Below are 22546 nucleotides of genomic sequence, written 5' to 3' on the forward strand. Positions count from 1 at the left end.
AGCAGCATGGGGTCTTTGCCACCAAATTGGAAACCCCAACTGAAAAAGGTAGATGAAATGTGGTTCATTTAACATTTTATTTTTTTTTTGTTGTTTTTTTTGCTGACTGGGTAAGTTAATAACATTCCAAATTCTTTTGAAGAAAATATGTCAAAAGAAGTCAACTTTTTTAAATGTTCACTGTATTGTGGTTTTACAATCAATGCGCAACATTTATGTTGTTTTCAATGAGTCTGGGTGCAGTTTAACAAGGATTAAGATTTAACTGTTTATAAAAGGTAAATGGGTCCATTGAATTACTTTCTAGTGTTTGGACATTATGGCTTTTTGCTATTCACAGGAAGCCTGCCTTCTCCTGCAGCAGTTTCATTAGAAAAAGATTTTGAAAACATGACATATGCATATGATAACAGGATTCAGGATGTGAATTTCATTCATAATGCAGGGATATAGATGAAAGTCAGGATCCGTGAAAAATCCATTGTTATTTTCATGAGATTTTACTGTCTCTGTGGCGAAGACAAGCAAATGAGCTGTCCATTGATTTGGTTGCTTGAGATCACCAGTTACTGTACCATAGGTCCACAAGTATCAATGATGGCAAGAATGATATAAACATGTGTGGCGGAGTGTCCCGCCCCTTTGTTTATGATTTATGTTTATACTATGGCAAAGCCCCGGTTATTTGTTATTGTTTTTGTATTTTTGAAAACCTTGTGAGGATGCGTGACTGATCAGCTAGTGATTTATTTAGCTAGCTGACAGTCACGCATCCTTATTAAACTCGTGCAGACGGTGACCATCTCCTGAGTTAATTCATTGATTAATTGTTGCTAATCGGGAGATGGTCACTGTATATAAACCTGCAGCTCTCTACCCTCGGGGAGAGTGTCAGAGACGAGACGTGCTTTGTGGAGAGAAAACCAATTGCTATATACTTGTTTCTGTTTATTTGTTTTGCCAACGTGCCCTTTTATTTTGTGGTGTTTGTTTTGTTTAAATCTTTTGTTTGTATTATTATTTAATAAAATAGCTGAGCACCGTATCTCTCAGTTTCACCGCCACCATTATCTGTTTTGGTTTCTGTTTCTGGTCCGTGACGTCACCACCCATACGTCACTCAACAACAGCTCGGTCACGTATGGTGTCCTGCATGGGATAAACGCCTCCAGGAGTCGGACCAGGAAAGCAAAGTGCATTTTTCTTGTTTGTTTTTTCAAAAAGCGTGTTTTTTTTTTTTTTTTTTTTTTGGAGGAAAAAAAAAATTAAATAATGGGAAGAAAAAGGGGAAGGGAGAGGAACGGCCAGCCCCCACAACAGAGGGACAGTGGAAGCAAGAGGGTGGACCCTAAGCTCCGGCCATGGGATCTCGCATGGTGGGTAGAGAGGGAGGACTCCACGGAGGAGAAGGAGTGGTGTACATACTGCCATCGATTTGGGCATGAGGAGGAAAGCTGCCCAGAGGTCGACGGGGACACAGATGAGGAAAGGGATGAGCCCAAAGTTCTGTTGTCTCCAGCGCCCAGAAGGGGGGAGCGCGTGCGTCCAGCGCCCAGAAGGGGGGAGCGTGGGCGTCCAGCGCCCAGAAGGGGGGAGCCTGTGCGGCCCCAGCCCAAGGGGGGGGAGGCCCACACGTACAGAACCTAGGCCTCCAGCAGCAGAGGAAGAACACCTGCTGCCTCTGTGTCTGCCACCTCCACCTACTTCCACCAGCAGGAGCAGAGCAGCAGGAGCTGTCTCTGCCTCCACCGCTTCCACCACCAGGGGCAGAGCAGCAAGAGCTGCCTCTGCCTCCTCCACCGCTTCCACCAGCAGGAGCAGAGCAGCGGGATCTGCCTCTGCCTCCGCCACCTCCACCGCTAGGAGCAGAGCAGCAGGAGCTGTCTCCGTCACCTCCACTAGCAGAGGGTGAGTACCTGCTGGTTCCGTCTCCACTGCTGTGGGAGGACTGCTTGCCCCTCCCACCTCCACTGGCAGAGGGTGAATACCTGCTGGTTCCGCCTCCATCAACGTGGGAGGACTGCTTACCGCTCCCACCTCCACCAGCAGAGGGTGAATACCTGCTGGTTCCACCTCCACCTCCATGGGAAGGACTACTCCTGCCCTTCCTCTCACCGCCCAAGGATGCCTGCCTCTCACCGCCTAAGGATGCCTGCCATGCATCACCCTGGGTTGCCTGCTGCTCCGCATCGCTCCGGGTTGCCTGCTGCTCCGCATCGCCCCTGGTTGTCTGCTGCTCCGCATCGCCTGTGGAGCCACCAGTGGCGGGGTACGAGGGAGAAGTGGCGCTCCCGCTGCCGCCTCCATGGCCAGGGGCTCCCCTCCAGAGTTTGCCTCCCGAGGGTCCGCTGCTGCCGTTGTCTCCCGAGGGTCCACTGCTGCCGTTGGCGCCTGGGGTCGCCGCCGGCTCTGCTTCACCTGGAAAGCTGCCGGCCATGAAGAAGAGGGGGGAGGTCAGGAGACCAGCTCCCCCCACAGCAGTTTCGCTGCAGGGAATTGGGTGGCTGGAGCCGCAGAAGAGGGAGCTGCCGGCTATGAAGATGGGGGGAGAGGTCAGGAGACCACCTTCCCCCACAGCATTTTCACTGCAGGAAATTGGGTGGCCGGAGCCCCAGAAGAGGGGGCTGCCGGGTACAGAGAGTAGGGGGGAAGGTCAGGAGACCACCCCCACAGGCCGCCGGATGGCCGCAAGATTGCTTTGGCTGGAGGAGCCGGCCACTACAGCTGTTGGGGTGGGAGGAGGACCTCCCACCGTGGCCGCCACCTTTGGCCCGTTGCTGCCCGTTCCTGGGCCGGGACTGTAAACCGGGACTTTGGGGACTAAGGGGGGAGTTGGCCGAAAAAGCCATGTGTGCTGCGCACAAGGTGGGGGGGCATGTGTGGTGGAGTGTCCCGCCCATTTGTTTATTATTTATGTTTATACTATGGCGAAGCGCCGGTTATTTGTTATTGTTTTTGTATTTTTAAAAACCTCGTGAGGATGCGTGACTGATCAGCTAGTGATTTATTTAACTAGCTGACAGTCACGCATCCTTATTAAACTCATGCAGACGGTGACCATCTCCTGAGTTAATTCATTGATTAATTGTTGCTAATCGGGAGATGGTCACTGTATATAAACCTGCAGCTCTCTACCCTCGGGGAGAGTGTCAGAGGCGAGACATGCTTTGCTGAGAGAACCAATTGCTATATATAAATATACTTGTTTCTGTTTATTTGTTTTGCCAACGTGCCCTTTTGTTTTGTGGTGTTTGTTTTGTTTAAATCTTTTGTTTGTATTATTATTTAATAAAATAGCTGCGCGCCGTAGCGCTCAGTTTCACCACCACCATTATCTGTTTTGGTTTCTGTTTCTGATGTCACCACCCATATGCCACTCAACAACAGCTCTGCCACAACATGTCAGTAATTTGTGCATTTTCTTTAACTCTGTTTTAAATTGGAATATTTTAATCTATCTAATGGTGTGTCATTAAAAATGCTGACTTTAGAACTAAGCTATTTGTTACCTGAATTTTGATAGCACTTCTATTAAAATATAACTTTTAATGGATAATTAGGCTAATGTTTGCTGTGGTTTAAAAAATAGTAATTGCAATTCAGAGTCCGCACACTGCACCTTGCCTTGGTACACAATCTGTATAACTATGTACGACGTGGGGATTTTCCATTTTTTAAATCTGTTTTTCTGTATCTGTTTTTCTGTACTGTGACAATAACACAGGAATGCATACTGTGAGACAGACAGACATAAATGTATGTTTAAATTGATATGTGGCGTTATGAGTAAACATTACCGTCCCTGGGATAGTTACCGTGAAATCAGTGTTTAAAAATTATATTTTATTTGAATGAAGTGTAAGAAAAATTATATAATATTGTTTGTTTTTTTAAGCATGCAACACGGGTTCACTCTCATTTTGGTGATGCTGTGCATACATAGTACTCAGAGCTGAAGAACCAGGGAGTGACTATAGCCAAGTAAGGCCAGTTTTCAGACGGATGCTCTACAGGCATGCCGAACTCAATTCAAGCGCAAAATCCCAATTAAGTGCATAAGTACAGCGCTGCCTAAAACAATTGTTTGCCTCGATGCTCTTTTGACGCTAGCACGCCTTCCTCTGCCGCTCTGAGTGGCTCTGGTGCACCTTGGTTTCATAAGTAGCGTATACGTATTACAGTGTATTACTAAAATAAATAAATAAACCATGCAAGTCAATCCTCAAATATTAACATGAACGCAGACTTCTGTTAGTTTAATCTGAGCAATTTATTTTGAATCCCTTATACATTCGGGCAAATCTAAACAGAAATAAAACAACAATACCATGCCTATTTCAATAATTGTCAGTGACAGGCTTTTAACTAAATGGGGATGCTATGATTCATGTTCTTGTAACTCAACTTAATAGAAATACAGCTGTAAAAAGTATCATTGCCCAACTCCCACCAGCAGCACAGAGCTCTATTTTTTAACTGACTGAAAATCATGCTTCTACCTGGGGAATCTGTTCGCTGATCTGTCCTTTGCACTACGGCTTCTGAAAACGGAAATAGCCCCAGTGACTAGATGGTCTTCTTAATGGTAAAAACAGTTCCTAAAGACTGAAAACCTTTTAAATTCAGATTTATTATTATTATTATTATTATTATTATGTACAATAAAGGATACACTAATGATAGTTAAATGTGATTAAAACTTGCTTAGCTGTGTATTTGTTTGACACGAGCGAACTGCGCTATGTAGGCAAACTGTTCTCAAATAACAAAGTTTATTTAAGATACCTTTGGAATAAGTGCAATACACTTTTGGTTCGCCAGTATGAAAGCAATTGGGTCATCGACTTTTATGAAGTGTGGCTCTAACACGTACTTAATTTCAATTGAGTTCGGCATGCATCTGGAGCGTCCGTCTGTAACTGGCCTAAAGCTGAGGTGAGTTTGTCCGAGGGGGGGACTTGCATAAAGAAGTTCTGGATTGGCTTGCAGGAACGGAAAAACTGTTGCCTCAATGTATCGCTGAGCAGTAAGGTTGCCCTTAATCTGATGTTCAAGGTGTTCTTGTGTTGAAGGAGATTCCTCCCCACATCATCACCTTCCACCTCTCCACCGGTTGGCTTGAACAACGCAACAGTCAGCATAACGCTCACCACAACGTCTCCACACATGTTGTCTTCCGTCAGGTCTGTCAAGGGCAAAACAGCATTCATCAGTGAATAAAAAACACTCCACCACTCTCTCTGCTGCCACCTCAGATGTTCTCTGGCCCACAAAAGACAGCAATTTCGTCTCTCAGCTGTCAACATGTTACCCCTGAACGGCCTCAAAGCATGCAAATCATTTTCATGCAGACTGCGAGCTACAGTCATTCTGCTGATGCGCGGGTTATTTCTTCCTGGAATTTCTCGTGTTGTAGCCACTGCAGTCTGAAAACGATTACGCAGATGGATCAGTTGGATGTGACGGTCCTGGTCCGGTGTGGTGACCCTCAACCTTCCAGGACATGGCCTGTCCCTCACAGAGCCGGTTTCCTGGTTTCTCTGGACTAGTCTGCTGATTTGTTGAAGTAGAACATCTTATTCTCTGGGCAACTTCTCTCAGATTGGCCGCCTTCATGCCGATAGCAACAGGTACTCAAGCGGGGCATGGTCGTATCTTTCACTTGTGTTAATTAAAATCATGTCTTTTCGAATGGTTATTTATACAGATTCTTAATCAACTAATTTTGGTAATTTTAACTCAACTCAAATACCAAGCACTGAGCACCTGGCGTTTTTATGAAATCACATGTATTTTGTTATCCCAAGGAACATTACTACTCAAACAATCAACAAACCTATCTGCTCACTATTTAAAATGTAAATAACATGTACAATGAGCTATTGATATAAAACTTAGACTGTTGCGTTTTCATTGTGCATCAGTGTGTGTTTTTATATATATGTACGTTAGAAAATAAACGCTTTTTTGTTTAATTGTTCATTTAAATGTTGCGTGCTTGAATAAAACTTTTGGGTTGTATCCGATAGTTTGTCTTTCATTTTAATATTGATGTTTAAAATGTACCGTGATAATGACTGCCGTTGGCAGGTGTAGGTATGAGTATAACCGCGGCGGTTCTCGTATTAAAGTAGTCCGTAAATGTACATTGTGTGGGTTGGGGGTGTGTGTGTTTTGTTTGGCCTTTCTGCTGCAGATTACGTGAGATTAAGTCAGAAGAACGGGATCTTGACTGCTGAAACCTCTTGAGGCACAAGCACGGTTTACATGGGTTTTTACAGCTGTTTTTATCGTGAGAAAGCGATTGACCCTGCCCTTAAAGACGAGCTGCCAAAAGGATGTCCTTTTGCTGTTTCACAATGTATTCGCGTTACGTCACACAGTCATGCCTCTGGAGTCGATTTTCACGTGCATCCAAACCCAGCCATTGTTAACTGTACATATTAACTTATACATTCAATATTACAGAAGACTAAAAATAATTTAATAATGTTAAAAAAAACATGATTTGTTCAATTAAATGTAGATTTTTTACAGCCTTTATACTAACCCAAATAATAGTGTAGTTTTTTTTTTTTTATTGTGGTTTTTTTATTTCCATTAAGTAAAAATCAGGTTCAATCTATGGTAATTCCTGTATGTTATGATAAGGATAGCCTAGTGATGACTCAAACTTTTCCCTAATACCATCTAAATTTTCTTTACAGAAAACTGACAGTCTAAATCTTGACTTGTCAGATGATGAGGAGTTGAGGGAACAGCTGGACATGCATTCCATCATTGTCTCCTGTATAAACGATGAACCACTTTTCACTGCAGAACAGGTATGTTTATCCCAGCCATTCAGTAGGGATCAATTATTTAGGTAATAGTACCTCACAATATCAGGCATAACTGCTGCAGTAATTCATTGTGTATATGAGCCGGTGGCAGTGGAGCTTAAAGGATTGTCATTATCGAAACATATTTCCATGAAAAAAGTGAAAGTTGAGATATGCAATGGTTGGATATGTTTTGAAAAATTCTGTGATGTGGTAGGGATGGGCATTCCCTTATATTTTAATAATCAAAGACACGCAATTACACTGTTATAATTTACAACAACATGCCACTGGCTAAAAGTAATGCCTCCATAATACCACAATTGAAGTAATATGTAAAAAAAATAACTATCGCAGTACTATGACTGCTTCAATAAGTAGCTCTTTTTATTAACAGTACAAGTGTAGTATGCATAAAGTCCAATTTATGCATAATTTCCAAACAGCAGTTAAAGGCAACATAACAGATTATAGTGAATTATTACAGAGTATAATGAATCAATAAATTATCTTCATTGGACAGCTATAAAATATAAAATATAAAAAAATATTTTATAGTTTTATATTAAAGTAATATATCGTATTAAATACAATACATACCTACTGGTCCTGGTATATGTTCTGCTACATGAAGCCTTATGTAGTAGTAAAAAGTAGATTTTAAATCCATTCAATGTTTTTAACTGAAAGTTAAAACTACAAAACGTAGTCCTTCAACAGTGCTGATTAGTCAATGTATCTTTAGCGATCATTTTAACCATTTGGTTATTTGCTCCGTTGTGGAGTGCATTTGGTGGAGCAAGCTATAATGGTTTGTTGTGATTTACCGGTACTACTGCTACTTGTGCATGGCATACTTTCAGTCTCACAGTCAGTAGATCGTGAGGCTTGCGGCTGGGCCTCTGTCTGCAGGTAGGTGGATACATGCTGTATCATAGGTGGTTATTATTTTCCCTTTTACTGTTTTAGTGTCTACTTTGGTAAAATGTCCCCAAACAAAGCCTTTTGGGGAAAACAATACTGCATGCTGATTTGGTCTATCAGTGTTCCAAGCTGTTACAATAGTCAGCAAAATGTCTTAGAAACTGATTAGATTTCCATTACATGAGAGTAGATGTTAAAACTTCATGCTGATAGGAACTACTTTGGAACAAAGGCAAATCACTGTACTGTGCTAACCACGTATCACGGCTCCTCGCCAAATTAAATAAAACACCTGTCAAAATACCTGCTATCATGGAAGATACTGAAGACATCACTTTTGACTGTTTGCACCCATGGTAATTGTTTAATGGTTACAAAACGAAGCTACATCTGTTCATAAAAACAACTCTTCAAAAACTGAAGTTGACCTACCACGCTGAGGTACAAAAATGTAACATTGACATGCTAGAAAAAAGAAATGAATAACACAAAACAAACTGGGCTCTTCAATGCTTCAATGACTGGCTTTCTGAAAAAAATATATAGAATTTTACTTTAAAATTACAAAAGAACAGTTCAATTTCTATGGCACAGTCAGAAATTGTAAAGACGAGCAATAAGGAGTAAGCAGCTATGTTGGGCTCCATGCTGGATTAAACAGACATTTAAAAGACCCTCCGCTAAGTTTATCCTGGAGTTAATGAGTGACACAGAATTCACAATTTAAAATAATGTGTTTGTGGGTACAATTATAAAACTGAAACGAGAAGGCCAGGATAAAACACAACATCCCATCGCAGTAACGGGAGGAGACATTCCAAATATTAGACATTCTGACATCCTAAACCCTGACACAGCGACTGGTCTTGTTAGTAGTTTGGTTCGACGTCCAGTCCAGTTCGAAGAAAACAGACAACTAAAAGCTCACTCTTATTATAAGAACAGATGAAAACAGAGCTAAGTACGCCGCCATGAACTTTTTAAATGAAAGTACAGAAAATCACAAAAATCCCTACGAATAGAACAAAGACTCTCACCGCTGATTCATGTTTGAAGGGCCCGGAAACTGCTTGTGCCCAGTAGCTTCACTGGAGAAGTACTTACTCAAACTTCCAGAAAATCTGCCTGCCTTTTATCTTCATTCCAACAAAGCAAAACAAACACCTTAAACTCTTGCGCTGTTTGGTATACGGGAGTGAATTACCTAGCAACAATGTTACCTAGAATATGCAGGAAGGCAGGCACCTCACAGATATACACTAATCATAGCATCTGTAGTACCTTTATACAAATACTGTCTAGTGCTGGATTGCAAGCAAGATAAATTATGTCCATCAGCGGTCACAGATCCGAGACCTCCCTGCAGAGTTACTGGGCACCCTCGCTTGAAAATAGAAAGCGCTGGAGCAACATCTTGTCAGAGGAACACTCCACACTTCCTGCTCTTTAATGCCTCCTTCTACAGCAGTTGACAGTTACTTTAATAATTGTGCAATTAGCAGCAACATTCAAATGAATGTCTATAAAGACAAATTATCTGAAACACGACTAAGCAAGGCTTTTTTTTAATGCAAAGTCAGAAAAATGAACTGAAGCACATCGAAGCAAGGTTTTTTATAGTTATTTTAAAGTCTTTATTAAAAAGAATTAAAGGAAAGTATTTTAATTAAAATATTTGTTAGGGTTTTCTGCAGATTTAGTTATAGTTATTAGTTTAATTTTAGTTATTATTTAGTTATTACAGTTAAGAGTGATGATGACCGTGAAATCTGTCGAGGTAAAAATAACTTGGGTAATGCCAGGCTCTACACCTCTTCACAGTATACTCCTTAGAATTGCCGACCACAAACATGTACTGATCAGAGATTACCATTTACTAACCAAGTCTTGCTGCCCTCCACACACTTTAATACTAGTCTAATAGATTATGTGTGCTGGAAAAAAGTAGTAAAAAGCAGGATGTTTATTTCAGCTTGATTTTTACTTAACAATTTACAAAAGCTATATTTTTAGTTTTTTTTTTACATAAAACTAACTTGAGGAAAAAAACAATTAAACCATTTAATTTGCAGTTAAATATATATGCAACTTGCCTGAATCAATGGAACCCATGGAAAAAAAAAAGTGAATAAAAAATAGAAATAAAACATTTGCCTTTTCTGTATAATACAAAATGTCCCTGACTCGCAGGCTTTCCAAGAGATCTGGGGAAAACCATACTGTAGGGCCATATTTATAAAACATTTAGCCTACCTCTTTTTTTTTTTTTTATTACTGGAAAACAACACAAAGAAGTTGTAGTCTCAGATAAATCTTTTATGTGCAGTTCACATGCTTATTTATGATTTTGGTTGAAAATTCTTTATGAATATGGACCGTATTGAAACAAAAACAAGATACATTTTCATTCCATACATGTAATATAGCACAAGTTATGTTTGATTAACTTTGATTAAAGAATTTACTGGGTTTCTTTATTTAAAAAAAACAGACTTTTTATGCAATTGTGAAACATCTTATTTAGGGAAACCCCTAAATCATATTCAACATGCAACAAAACCATGGTTACCAACATTCTAATTGAAATAATGTGTGGTCACAGTGGAGCTATACATATAGATAAAGATCCTACACACATTTAAAAATGGTCTTAAATAAACCGCAGAAACTGCAGCATATAAAAGTGTATTACACAGACTTTTTATAGCAAATTTACAAGTAAAAATAATAAGCACAGAACAAAACTAGGGATAATTGAACAGAATTAACTTGCACTTATTATTCAGAGTCTGAGGTCCGCCCCTCTCCTGCTTCAGCACAGATGGACTCAGAGTCACTGGAAGGCAAGGCAGACAGGCCCGTTTCGACCTGCCATGGACCTCAGCCTTATTCATTAAGTAGGGGTGTAGCTAGGAATAGATTTTTACCGAGGCAAAAGGAAGTGCAACAGTACCTAAAAAGTGCACATTACTGGGAAGACTTTTCCATGCCTTAGATGGTGTGTTTCAGGTAATATGGATTGTTTTTATTAATTTTCATTAAAAAACAGACTTGTATTGTAGTTACGATGGACAGATGTGGCCAAGAAGGACTTGCAAAAGAGTTGACCATGATGTACTGTACCAGTTTTGAAGATTGTCAGCTGTGAAGGCATTAGGACTCTGAAGCCACTTTCGCACACAAATGCCAGTACTGAGCCATCTCAGAGATGTCTCAAATTCTTAAGACCCATTCACACAGCACAACATTGCAGCATCTATGCCAGCATAATACCGTCCTAACCCTTTCACACAACCAAAGGGTCGTGAGAAATGTTTCAAACATTCAACAGCTCGTTCTTATGGCAGTGGATGGACACCATTTCAACAAGTGTCACAAAAAAAATGTTCAGGCAACAGCAGGGAGCAGAAATATGTTTATACCCCTGATGTGGCTACATTTACATTAGTTATTTTTATGATATCGCATCTCATGAAAGTTAGTAACCAGATCTTTTTTTTGTTTCCTCATTGTGATATACTGCACTGCAAATACATACACTAATAATTAAAAACACTGGTACTACTGGTAGTTGTAAATTCCCATCAGGTTCAGCTCCTCTGTACTGACAGAATGACCATCTTCAGTTCAGTGATGTCGTATTACAATAAAAAAAAAAAAAAAAAGGAATATATATATATATATATATATATATATATTTTCATAAACCAACTAGTGCAACTGTTGTTTTTTTTTATTTTTTTTATTATTGATGTCAGCATTCATGGTATAAACAAAATATGTCACGACATACAGTATTTGTTATCCCTGCATCCGCCCATGACAAAAGTACCATATGTCATGGTTTATACCACGAATGCTGACCACAATAAAAACATACTATATCTCTATTCACAGAGGCAATTAAAATGGCTCTGTGCAGTCTCTGAACTACCCTGTAAGGTGGTTCAGAGCCGTCATAAAATATGTCGGCTCTGTGCCAGTATAGGCAATTCACACAGCCTACATGCCGCTTCAATGCTGGCTTTGAGCTGCAATAACTCGTCTGTGTGAAAAGGGTCTAGACTTCTGACTGGATAGAGCATTTTTTTCACCAGACAACCATAAAATAATGTTAGTTGTACAAGGAGTGAATGTAGGAAATGGGAAACTGTGTGCTACTGTCTCACAAATAAGATTGCACTTTATGCAGGGATATAGATGCAGTTCATGGGGGGAAAAAAATTTAAGTCAGTCCTATGTAAGAGATGGGGGATGAATGTGTAGCTGCCGACCTATATTTTATTATTTATCAAGGTAATTGAAGAAATTGAGGAAATGATGCAGGAGTCTCCAGATCCAGAAGAAGATGAGATGCCCTCACAGTCTGACAGACTGTCATTGCTCTCTCAAGAGATACAGACACTCAAGAGGTCCAGCACGAACAACAGTTCTGAAGAACGTGAGTAAACAGGATGTTTAAGGGCCTTTTATTTAAAAATAAAAAATAAACAATTTTAAAAGGGACCTTGTTTTTGCTATTATAATAAGGGTTCATAGCTGATTTCATACACAAAAAGTAAGAATTAGTAAAACCTGAAACATTGAATCTGACATGAAAGATGATGGCATAGCAGAACTATGGGGTTATAATTGCATGACATTACCAGTAAGACATTTTCCTGAATTTTCATGACTCCCTGGGAGGACAATATGAACAGTGCTGTGAAAAAAAAAGAGACTGTTTAGGGGATGATGATATAAACATATCTGAAATATTTAATTTTTTTTTTTAATTCTTGCATTAAATGCTACAATGCAACTTTAAATATATAACTATTTGTTAGAAACATATGTGATGGATTACAGTCTGAATTAAAACATACCAAACTAAGGTAAAACTATAATATAACAAATAGTTATAAGAAATTAATAAAAACATTGGTAATTTCAGGCCCTGAAAAGGAATGTTTTAGCACCATTGTACCTTCTTTTCAGCCTCTTAACATGTTTCAAGTATTTAAAGAGCAACTTTGTATACAGGTAAAGAGGAAATAGCAGAGTTACCTCAACTATAATATTAAGAGGGCTTGACCTGAATCAAACTTTTAACTTTTCATGTTAATATATGCGGACAAAATAAAAAATACATTTTAAAACACCACCAGCACTACAAAATTCTTTGCAGAGTTTCTTCTTTTTTTGTGAACAATTATTTTTATTGAACAGAGTTTCTTCTTGAAGAACAACTGAATAGTTTGTAGGCCCCAAGGATGTATTTACCTGCAGTAGATTCTCTCCAGAAGGCTACCATGTCTGCCTTTACTCATTAACCCTTTAGCAGGGCATGAAGTTAAGGTCATGAAGGGAAGGCCATGTTTCCTTCATTGGTTGTGAAGATTCAGGGGCACCAAGGCAGTTCTAGGGGGGAAAAAAGGCAAAACATAAATCCAACCCAAGGACACCAAGGCGATTTCATGCGCATTCATAAAACAACAAAAAAGAAATATAGAGAGCCTATTATGTTGATGAAATTTTACTTCAAACAAACATAAATCATTTTCAATTCACACACTAATTGTTACAAAAATAAAAGTATTGGTCGCTTTTCCATTGTAAAAATAAAATGGTATAAAAAAAAAAATTAAAAACAACAACCTTTCATAATGAAAAAAATACAAAGGGTAATTAGGCAAAAAATAAATATTCAGTGTAGTTTTTAAACTCGGTCACACACCACTGACTAATACGTAGATTAGACTAGAGGCTTAGATACAGTCTTAGTGATACAACAGCACGAAGTGAAGGGAAAGTTAAAGACAGACTATCAGGCAAACTGGCTAAAGATTTACCAGTGGCTAGAGTTTAATAATGATAGTGGTCAAATGAGTTGTTCGGTCTATAGTGTGTCTGAGCAACTGTAGTTTGCTAACCACTGTTACAAAACCTGTACAAACAACATGGCTGTGAAAAAAAAGAAATTGAAATAGAAACTTTGTCATGCAATGGAGAGTACTCTGCATCACAATGATGAACAGCTGGATGTACATAATGTTAGGTGTTTACATTTGAGAGACTTTATATAGTTTCACAGTTCTTGAACTATACAGTTGCAAAGGATTTACAGTTTTGTTATGGTGCATTGTTGGACACTCGATTCAGGGGAAAAAAAAAACCTGTATGCTGTATTTAAACTACACATTCTACAGGGACAGAGATCCCAGCATACTTCTGAAGGCGGTCAAGAAGAATGCTATGATCTGGTATCAAAAGCAGAAGTTAGGTCAAGGAGGACAAGGACAGAGGGAACAGCAGCATCAGCATTAAGCAGAAGATCATTTACAATCCGGAGCAGAGCAGTTTTGCTGCTGTGATGCGGCCGGAAGCCAAACTGCAGAGATTCAATCAGATTGTTGTCTGTGATATTTCATCAGCTGGCTGGCTACAGCCCTTTCAAGAGTTTTGGAGAGAAAAGGAAGACTGGACGGAAGTTAGATAAGACAGCCGGGTCAAGGGAAGTCTTGAGGGCAGCAGGAACCAGGCCTGAAACCAGGGACAGGTTGAGAGTGTGCATAAGGAAGGAGCAAGGTCAGAAGCACAGAGACGGACGAGATTTGTTGGCCAGGGGTTCATGGAGCATGTGGCAGTAGTTGATTTCGACAATAGGCCTGAGACATCAGTAATGGAGGGAAGGAAGAGAGCGCAGGAGGGGCAATTGGAGGGGAGTCAAGGTGGTCAAGTACTATACTGGGTTTGTGGCAGGGGAGCGTAGAATAAATGGTGTCGATTTTGTTCCGAAAGAAAGAGGAGAAATTATGGCAGGTGAGAGGAGGATGAATGAGAGATGGATTTATCGATGGCTGGATGCAGGATATGATCAATGGTTTTGAAGAGAATATTTAGTTTACCATGTCCCATGGATATAATTTCAGAGAAGTACTTCACCTTGGCAGCAGCGAGTGCACGCCTATAGCCACTGAGATGATTGGTCCAAATCTCTCTGTGAACTGTTAGTCCAGATGACCTCCATTTGCGCTCAGACTTGCTGCAGGCAGACTTAAGTCGAAGTTTGAGGGTATACCATGGACAGTTGCGATGTTTCTTCACTATTCTGGTTGTAAGCGGGGAAACTGTGTCGATGATCTGAGTAAGGGTGGCGTTGTAGAGGGACACCGCATCATCGACCGAAGATGGAACAGTACCAGTCAGAAGGGAAGAAGAGACACATGATGATAGTATTGTAGGATTTAGCAGATTTGAGACAGAAGGAAATCACAGTATCAGTAGTAGCAGAAGGTACAGGAAGATTAATATTGGCAGTGATTTAAGAAATGCTCAGAGAGAGAGATATCTGAGAGATTGGAGATATCAAGACTCCTGGTGATGAGCAGATCCAGGGTGTGTCCACGGGTGTGAGTGGGAATGTTGACAGATTGAGAGTCTAAGACAGTCCAGGAGCGTGACAAAGTCGGTCACTAGAGGCGAAGAAGGCAAATCACATAGATGTTGAAATCGCCTAGGTGTAGAATTTTGTCAGTTGAAGTGCAGATTAGGGAGAGGAATTGCGAGAACTCTGCAATAAAAGCAGAGTTATTCTTTGGTGGACGGTAGATAACAGCAAGGGTGAGGGACATGGGAGAGGGGAGCTTGATAGTGAGATGCTAAAATGAAAAGAAGGCTAGGAAAGAGAGAGTTGAGGCAGCAAGCACAGAGTTAGCAATAACAGCAGTGCCCCCACCTCTACCAGTGAAGCCTGGCTTGTCAAAGAGCAAGTAACTATTTGGGGTGGTTATATGTAGTGAGTGCTTATCATTCAGAGTGCCAGGTTTCTGCTAGACAGAGAAGATCAAGATTAGTATCAGTTATAAGTTTGGTGAGAAGCAGAGATTTGTTAGTCAGAGAACGGCAATTTAGGAAGGAGAATTTTTACATTTTGTAGCAGGCAGTACAGGGGGAGAGGGAGTTACTAACGGTATCTGAAGCAAGTACTTACCCGTGTTCATTCTAGGAGAGGAGAAAGAGTGAGCACGCTTTGTCCAGGGGATCCAGACATTAGGTGTCAGAGTGGGAATGAAGCCCCTGGTAGCCATTGAGAGAGATTTGGAAAAGGTCTTCGCTCTACCTGTCGTCTCTCTGACTGCCACAGCTCAGACTGCCACAGCTCAGACTGCCCTTGGATGTGTGGCCCATCGACTGCCTGGCGCTTAGTACAGCTGGCACTCTAAGACACTGTTTGCCAATTTGCAGGTCTAGAGCTGGTCCAGTTTACACGCTATCTAAATTCACTTCAATCTTCCACACCTCTGAACACTATAGAAAATTAATTACTTCAACCAGCTGATGTAGTTACATCAGCAAACAAGCATTCAGATTTACTTACCAATCGCTATTCTGTTCCCTTCCAACTGCAAACAGCAACACAATCAATGTATTAGGCAGGTCAGTTGCTAGAATCATAATACATTATAATAATGAGTCATTTTCTCGCAGGACGAGATCAGACAGAATTAAATTGAATTGGGCCGGCTGACAGTGAGCTAGTTTGTGAATGGGTTGTAGATCAGATGTGCTGGTGCTGACGGACAGTGGCGGCAATGATGGGCGTGCTTACAGGCAAGTTTTTTTTTTTTTTTTTTATTTGAGGGGCATTGCAGCAAACAGCTTGGGCACTGTGGCAAACCCTGCTTTAAGGACCAGGATCGTGTCAACACGAGCATACTGAAGTGAGCTTCTAGGACTGCGATCGTGTAAACGCGATAAAAAAAAACGCACTTCATTTACATGACTTGCAGTACTGGATTGAAACACATATCATTGGATAGGGGAGGGACTGACTGTTCATGTTCACGACACTGAGAGGGGCATTTAGGCCCAAATTTATATAGGGGAAAAACCGACCTCAAAAAGCCATGTAATGTGCGTGTTCAGTACGGCTGCACTCAGCGTCAAAATAACAACCTATTTTATAAGTCTAATTAGGTAAAGCAGGCGATTCCGCAATCAACCAATTTAAATACCCATCACTGCAATTAGCAGTGGAGAATTACACACTTCTCACATTAAATAGGTTTGGGTCAACCCTGCATGTGTAGATTGCACATTCCAAAAGAAAATGAATGGCACACAAAGACCTCAGCCTGGTACTAGCCGTGGTGATGAGGATGCTCATAAGCGAAAATTGAAATTTACCAATATGGAATTGCTGATTTTGGTACAAGCAGTACTTGTAACACATGAAGATCTGTTATAAGCTTGAAATACATCACCAGGACAAATTAATAAAATATGGAATGTGCAGTGGCTTCTTAATAAACAAATGTACCACTTCAGAGTTTGTAGTAGGTTGCTTATACATTACGACCATCATCCAGTTACTGTGCTTCGCATATTAGTTCAACTTCTTATTTCGTATAGAATAATTCCAGGCGTATAGACTTTTAAAACTTCAGAAACAATACGTTTTATTTACTTCCATGGCAGTCAAACGGGATAATCCTTCCATTGTTGTACAGCAATATGTTCAGCAACAATACAGCTTCATACGAACTCTTCAGTTTAACTATGACTTATACCTTCTTAGTCTTATGCAGTTACAACTCTCCTATGTCTTATGTTTATCTGTATTTCTTGCTCTATGTATGATTTTTAATGCATATCTGTATGGTAACTTGTAAAAAAAAAAAAAAAGACATAGAAAAACGCTGTAAATCCGATGTATTTGACATAGTTTTATTAGAACATTTATTCTGTCAAGTGTTTATATATAGTGCCTATAGTAAGTATTCATCCCCCTTGGATGTTTTCACAGTTTGTTGTGTTACAACCTGAAATCTTGATGCATTTAAATGGGATTTTTTTCCCTTTGATTTACACAACCTACTCAACACTTTCAATGTGTGAAAAAATGGGGGGGGGGGGGGGGGTGAAAAAACAAATAAATTAAAAATAAAAACCTGAAAAGTCTTCATTAGATAAGTATTCACCCCCTTTGCTATGACACTCTTAAATAAGCTCAGGTACAACCAATTGCCTTCAAAATTCACACAATAAGTTAAATGGAGTCCATCTGTGTGCAATAAAAGTGGTTCACATGATTTCAGATTAAATACACCTGTCTCTGTAAGGTCCCACAGTTGGGTAGTACATTCAAAGCAAATATACTACCATGAAGACCAAGGAACTATCAAAACAACTCTGGGATAAAGTTGTGGAAAGGCACAGATCAGGGGAGGGATATACAAATATTTCAAAGGCATTGAATATTCCTTGGAGCACAGTCAAGTCGATCATTAAGAAGTGGAAGGTATACGGCACCACCCAGAATCTGCTTAGAGCAGGCCGTCCTCCCAAACTGAGCAGCCGGGTAAGAAGGGCATTAGTCAGAGAAGCCAGCAAGAGGCCAATGACAACTCTGAAAGACAGACAGCTTTCGATGGCTAAGCTGGAAGAAACTGTCCAGGTGTCAACAATAGCTCAGGTACTCCACAAATCTGGTCTGTATGGAAGAGTGGCAAGAAGGAAGCCAATTCTGAAAAAAGCCCATGTAAAATCCTGCTTGGAATTTGCAAAAAGGTATGTGGGAGACTCTGAAAAGATGTGGCAAAAGATTCTGTGGTCCGATGAAACCAAAGTTGAACTATTTGGCCTCAATGCAAAGCATTATGTCTGGCACAAACCCAACACAGCACATCACCCAGGTAACACCATCCCTACTGTGAAGCATGGTGGTGGCAGCATCATGCTATGGTGATGCTTTTCATCGGCAGGGACTGGGAAGCTTGTCAGGGTAGAGGCAAAATGGATGGAGCTAAATACAGGCAAATCCTTGAGGAAAACCTGCTTTAGCCCTTTGCGGTCCATTGTCGGACCTGGTCCGACATTGCAATTATTCCTATCAGGTCCATTGTCGGACCCTGTCCGACATCATTATAGAAACGCAAAAAACAGGTTTTAGTCGTTTTTTCTATGGAAAAAGTCGAGAAAACCATTCAATGGCCGAGTGGGAACGACAGGAGCCGAGACAAGTAAAAAAAAAAAAATAAATAAATAAATAAAGGCGTACCTCATGAATAGTCATACATGGCCCTGGTATCAGATAAACGGGGCGGTCATAAGTAAACAAGCTGGCTGATAGTGAGTCCGCGCACAGGGAACACGGACATTCGCAGAGCTTTTTTGAGATGTTATAGTAATAAAATAATGACTTGGATCGCATTTTTGAGGAGTTTAGTGATAAAACGAGTGATCAGGAGATGATTGATCGGTATGTACGACTATTATTTTTATTATTATTTATTTCTTACATAGGTGAAAGCTATAGTGAACGGAAGGGTGGGGCGGGGCTGGAGATGCCTATTGAGTGCTTTGTTGATATGCAGGGCCATTTAAACCCGTTTGACTGTGAAAAAAAATACTTTTAAACAGCGCGTCTAAAATTAACTGTGAGTGTGAAAATTAATTAGACCTGGCATGCCTAACGCGCATTTAATAAATGGACTGCAAAGGGTTAATCTGCAAAAGACCCAGACTGGGACGGAGATTCACCTTTCAGCAGGACAATGACCCCAAGCACACAGCCAAAGCAACACTGCAGTGGCTTAAAAACAAGAAAGTGAATGTTCTAGAGTGGCCCAGTCAAAGCCCGGACTTGAATCCAATTCAGAATCTGTGGCAAGACTTGAAGAGCCATCAACAATCCCCATCCAACTTGACAGAGCTTGAACAATCTTGCCAAAAAGAATGGGCGAATATTGCACGATCCAGATGTGCAAACCTGATAGAGACTTACCCCAAAAGACTCACAGCTGTAATTGCTGCCAAAGGTGGTTCTACCAAGTATTGACTCGGGGGTGAATACTTATCTAGCCAAGACATTTAATTTTTTTCATTAACTGTTTCACAATAAAAATTCTCTTGCCTCTTCAAAGTGTTGAGTAGGTTGTGTAAATCAAAGGAAAACAAATCCCATTTAAATGCATCAAGATTTCCGGTTGTAACTTCCTTAAAACATCCAAGGGGGGTGAATACTTACTATAGGCACTGTATATTATATCATAAATATCAAGAAACTAGAGGATATAAGCAGATACTATTTCATGAACTAAAGTTATCAGGTATGTGTTTTTTTTGTTTTGTTTTTGTTTTTTCCTTATTTCTGATAATAATGGAATGCATAACTATTTTATTTATAAATATTTATTTTGAGAAAATAATCGAGAGTGGTGTCCACCATTATTGCTTATAAAGACCCTGAGAATGAACATGAATTATGTCATTGCAATCACTCAGGAGAAACAATGTCTTGTAATTTTGCCCAAACATCAATATTTTTCAAGAAAACTTTCAGGAAATATTGTTAGGTCCCTTGGGTCATAGAAAAACACATTTTTATACATGTATCTGTAAGCAGAATACATAATAAAAAATACTTTACATTGCTACTGTAAAAAATTGATTTTTAGTGAGTTTTTATAAGAAGAGAGTCAAATACAGCCAAAAAAACACCTGGTCCTGGGGGAGCATCCCACTGAAAAATGTTTGGTCCTGAAAGGATTAAATATTAAAATAAACACAGAGTAACCGTTAATAAAATGATGTTTATACATGGCCTCTGGGTTTATGTGTTTGACATTGTGTATGCTTATGCATTTCAGCATTTACGGTATATGACATTAGCTGGGAGCCTAATTTTATTTGATTGCTATACAGATGGGTTTGAATTTGAAACAAAATGTGTTTGTTTACTATTTAAGGTGTTGAGTTTAAATTAATTTGGCTTGATTGATGAGGTGAAATGAAGTTGATTGCTTTGATGTAACACTTAATTTGATCAGAGTATTATGCAGCCTAGGAGAGGATTATATTATGACTGTTAACTGCAGATCTGAACAGTATTACTACAAACTCAAGGCAGGAAAACCGTTTCTTATCTCGTCTGATGAACTCCACACAGAGTGAACTCCCGGTCTCCATTTTGCTTGGGTCAGGAGAACAAACCGATCCATAACCCAGAGATCATTGCAATATAGTCCTTTTTTGGCGCCAAAGTCTGTATCCTTCCCCCATAAAACCCCACTTCAAATAAGCACTGTTGTCCAATTTTCTACTGTGATTGCTTGGATACAGACTCAGTCCACAAGGACCATCTGTTTAACCCTTTGCAGTCCATTTATTAACTGCGCATCAGGCACGCCAGGTCTAATTAATTTTCAAACGCGCAGTTAATTTTATACGCGCTGTTTAAAAGTATTTTTTTTCACAGTCAAACGGGTTTAAATGGCCCTGCATATCAACAAAGCACTCACTAGGCATCTCCAGCCCCGCCCCACCCTTTCGTTTGCTATAGCGTTCACCTATGTAAGAAATAAATAATAATAATAATAATAATAATAATAGTCGTACATACCGATCGATCATCTCCGGATCACTCGTTTTATCACCAAACTCCTCAATAATGCGATCCAAGTCATTATTTTATTACTATAACATTTGAAAAAAGCTCTGCAAATGTCCATGATAGTCTCTGTGCGCTGACGCACTCAGCCAGCTTGTTTACTATGAACGCCCCGTTATCTGATACCTGATACCATGTATGACTATTCATGAGATACGCCTTTTTTTTTTTTTCCCCCCCCCCGACTTGTCTCGGCTCCTGTCGCTCCCACTCGGCAATTGAATGGTTTTCTCAGCTTTTTCCGGAGAAAAAACGACTAAACACCCGTTTATTGCGTTGCTATAATGATGTCGGACCCAGTCCGACATAGGACCTGTGAGGAATAATTGCAATGTCGGACCCAGTCCGACAATGGACCGCAAAGGGTTAAACCCCCTAAGCTAGTTACCATTCTAGCTACACCAGGTGCGGCTAAATCCTCCAAGACGCTCAGCACCAGATTGTGCAGACAAGAAGGTGGATACTTTCCTGAAAAGATCTACATGGCCTCAACATGCAGCATGTGTGTTAGCAATTATCAGCTGTATGCTGCGAGGTATCAACACAAGCTGTGGGGTTTGTAGGGCAGCAGACAACTGACACTTAAGCCAGAGAATATTGAACTAGTTATGCAGTTAGCAGAGGAAGGCAAGAACGTATCCAAGATACAACTTCAGGCTGGCTGTTGACACCATCGCCAGAGCTGTGGCAGATGTGGTGGCTGCTAGGAGGTGTATCCAGATGAAAACATCGGCACTAACTCCAGATACACAGGCCAAAATACTGGAGTTACCCTTCCGGGGTGACTTGCTCTTGGCACCGGGCTCAAAGATGAGAGGCACACCCTTCAATAGGAGTTCTTTCAATAGACGTATGTCTTTCAGGCATCTACCACACCAATCTTCTTTTGGAAGACAGCCCCGTTTTCAACATTGAGAGGGATATTGCTGCAGAATGTAAGCTCCCACAGCGTAGCTGTCGCAGGGTAGCTCACACAGGGTAGTGCTGCGTGCGCAACTCGTAATAGATGTCATGGTTATATGCTACAGCCTGATCACATGAGGGTAATGAATTTACGTACTAAAACAATGTTTATTTCATAGCAATAACCATAAACCTAAGGTTCGTGGAGTATTGGCCATAACTTTAAATACACACAACAATAACCTAACCCAAAACCTAAGTTTTGTGGGGTACTGGTCATGGATCATCAATTCATTCTCACAGGGTAATCACTATGTTCAGTGTTCTCCCCCTCCCATACTCTGTTTATCGTCACGTGGTAGGAGTGTTGAGGGTGAATGAAGCATGATTGTTGTTGTTGTTGTTATTATTATTATTTATTTCTTAGCAGACGCCCTTATCCAGGGCGACTTACAATCGTAAGCAA

The 22546-nt window shown here is 40.3% G+C and overlaps 1 protein-coding gene across 2 annotated transcripts in view; it reads left to right on the forward strand.

The window, feature by feature from the left end:
- LOC117411187 (fasciculation and elongation protein zeta-2-like) overlaps positions 1–22546 on the forward strand; it is a 107332-nt gene that overhangs the window by 53317 nt on the left and 31469 nt on the right. For both annotated transcript variants that reach the window (XM_034018457.3, XM_034018458.3), the window contains exons 3-4: positions 6708–6824; positions 12042–12186. In XM_034018457.3, the coding sequence (XP_033874348.2) occupies positions 6708–6824; positions 12042–12186 (262 nt within the window). The remainder of the gene's footprint in view (positions 1–6707; positions 6825–12041; positions 12187–22546) is intronic.

This window comes from Acipenser ruthenus, chromosome 6 (assembly GCF_902713425.1).
Source record: "Acipenser ruthenus chromosome 6, fAciRut3.2 maternal haplotype, whole genome shotgun sequence".
NCBI classification, from domain to species: Eukaryota; Metazoa; Chordata; class Actinopteri; order Acipenseriformes; family Acipenseridae; genus Acipenser; species Acipenser ruthenus.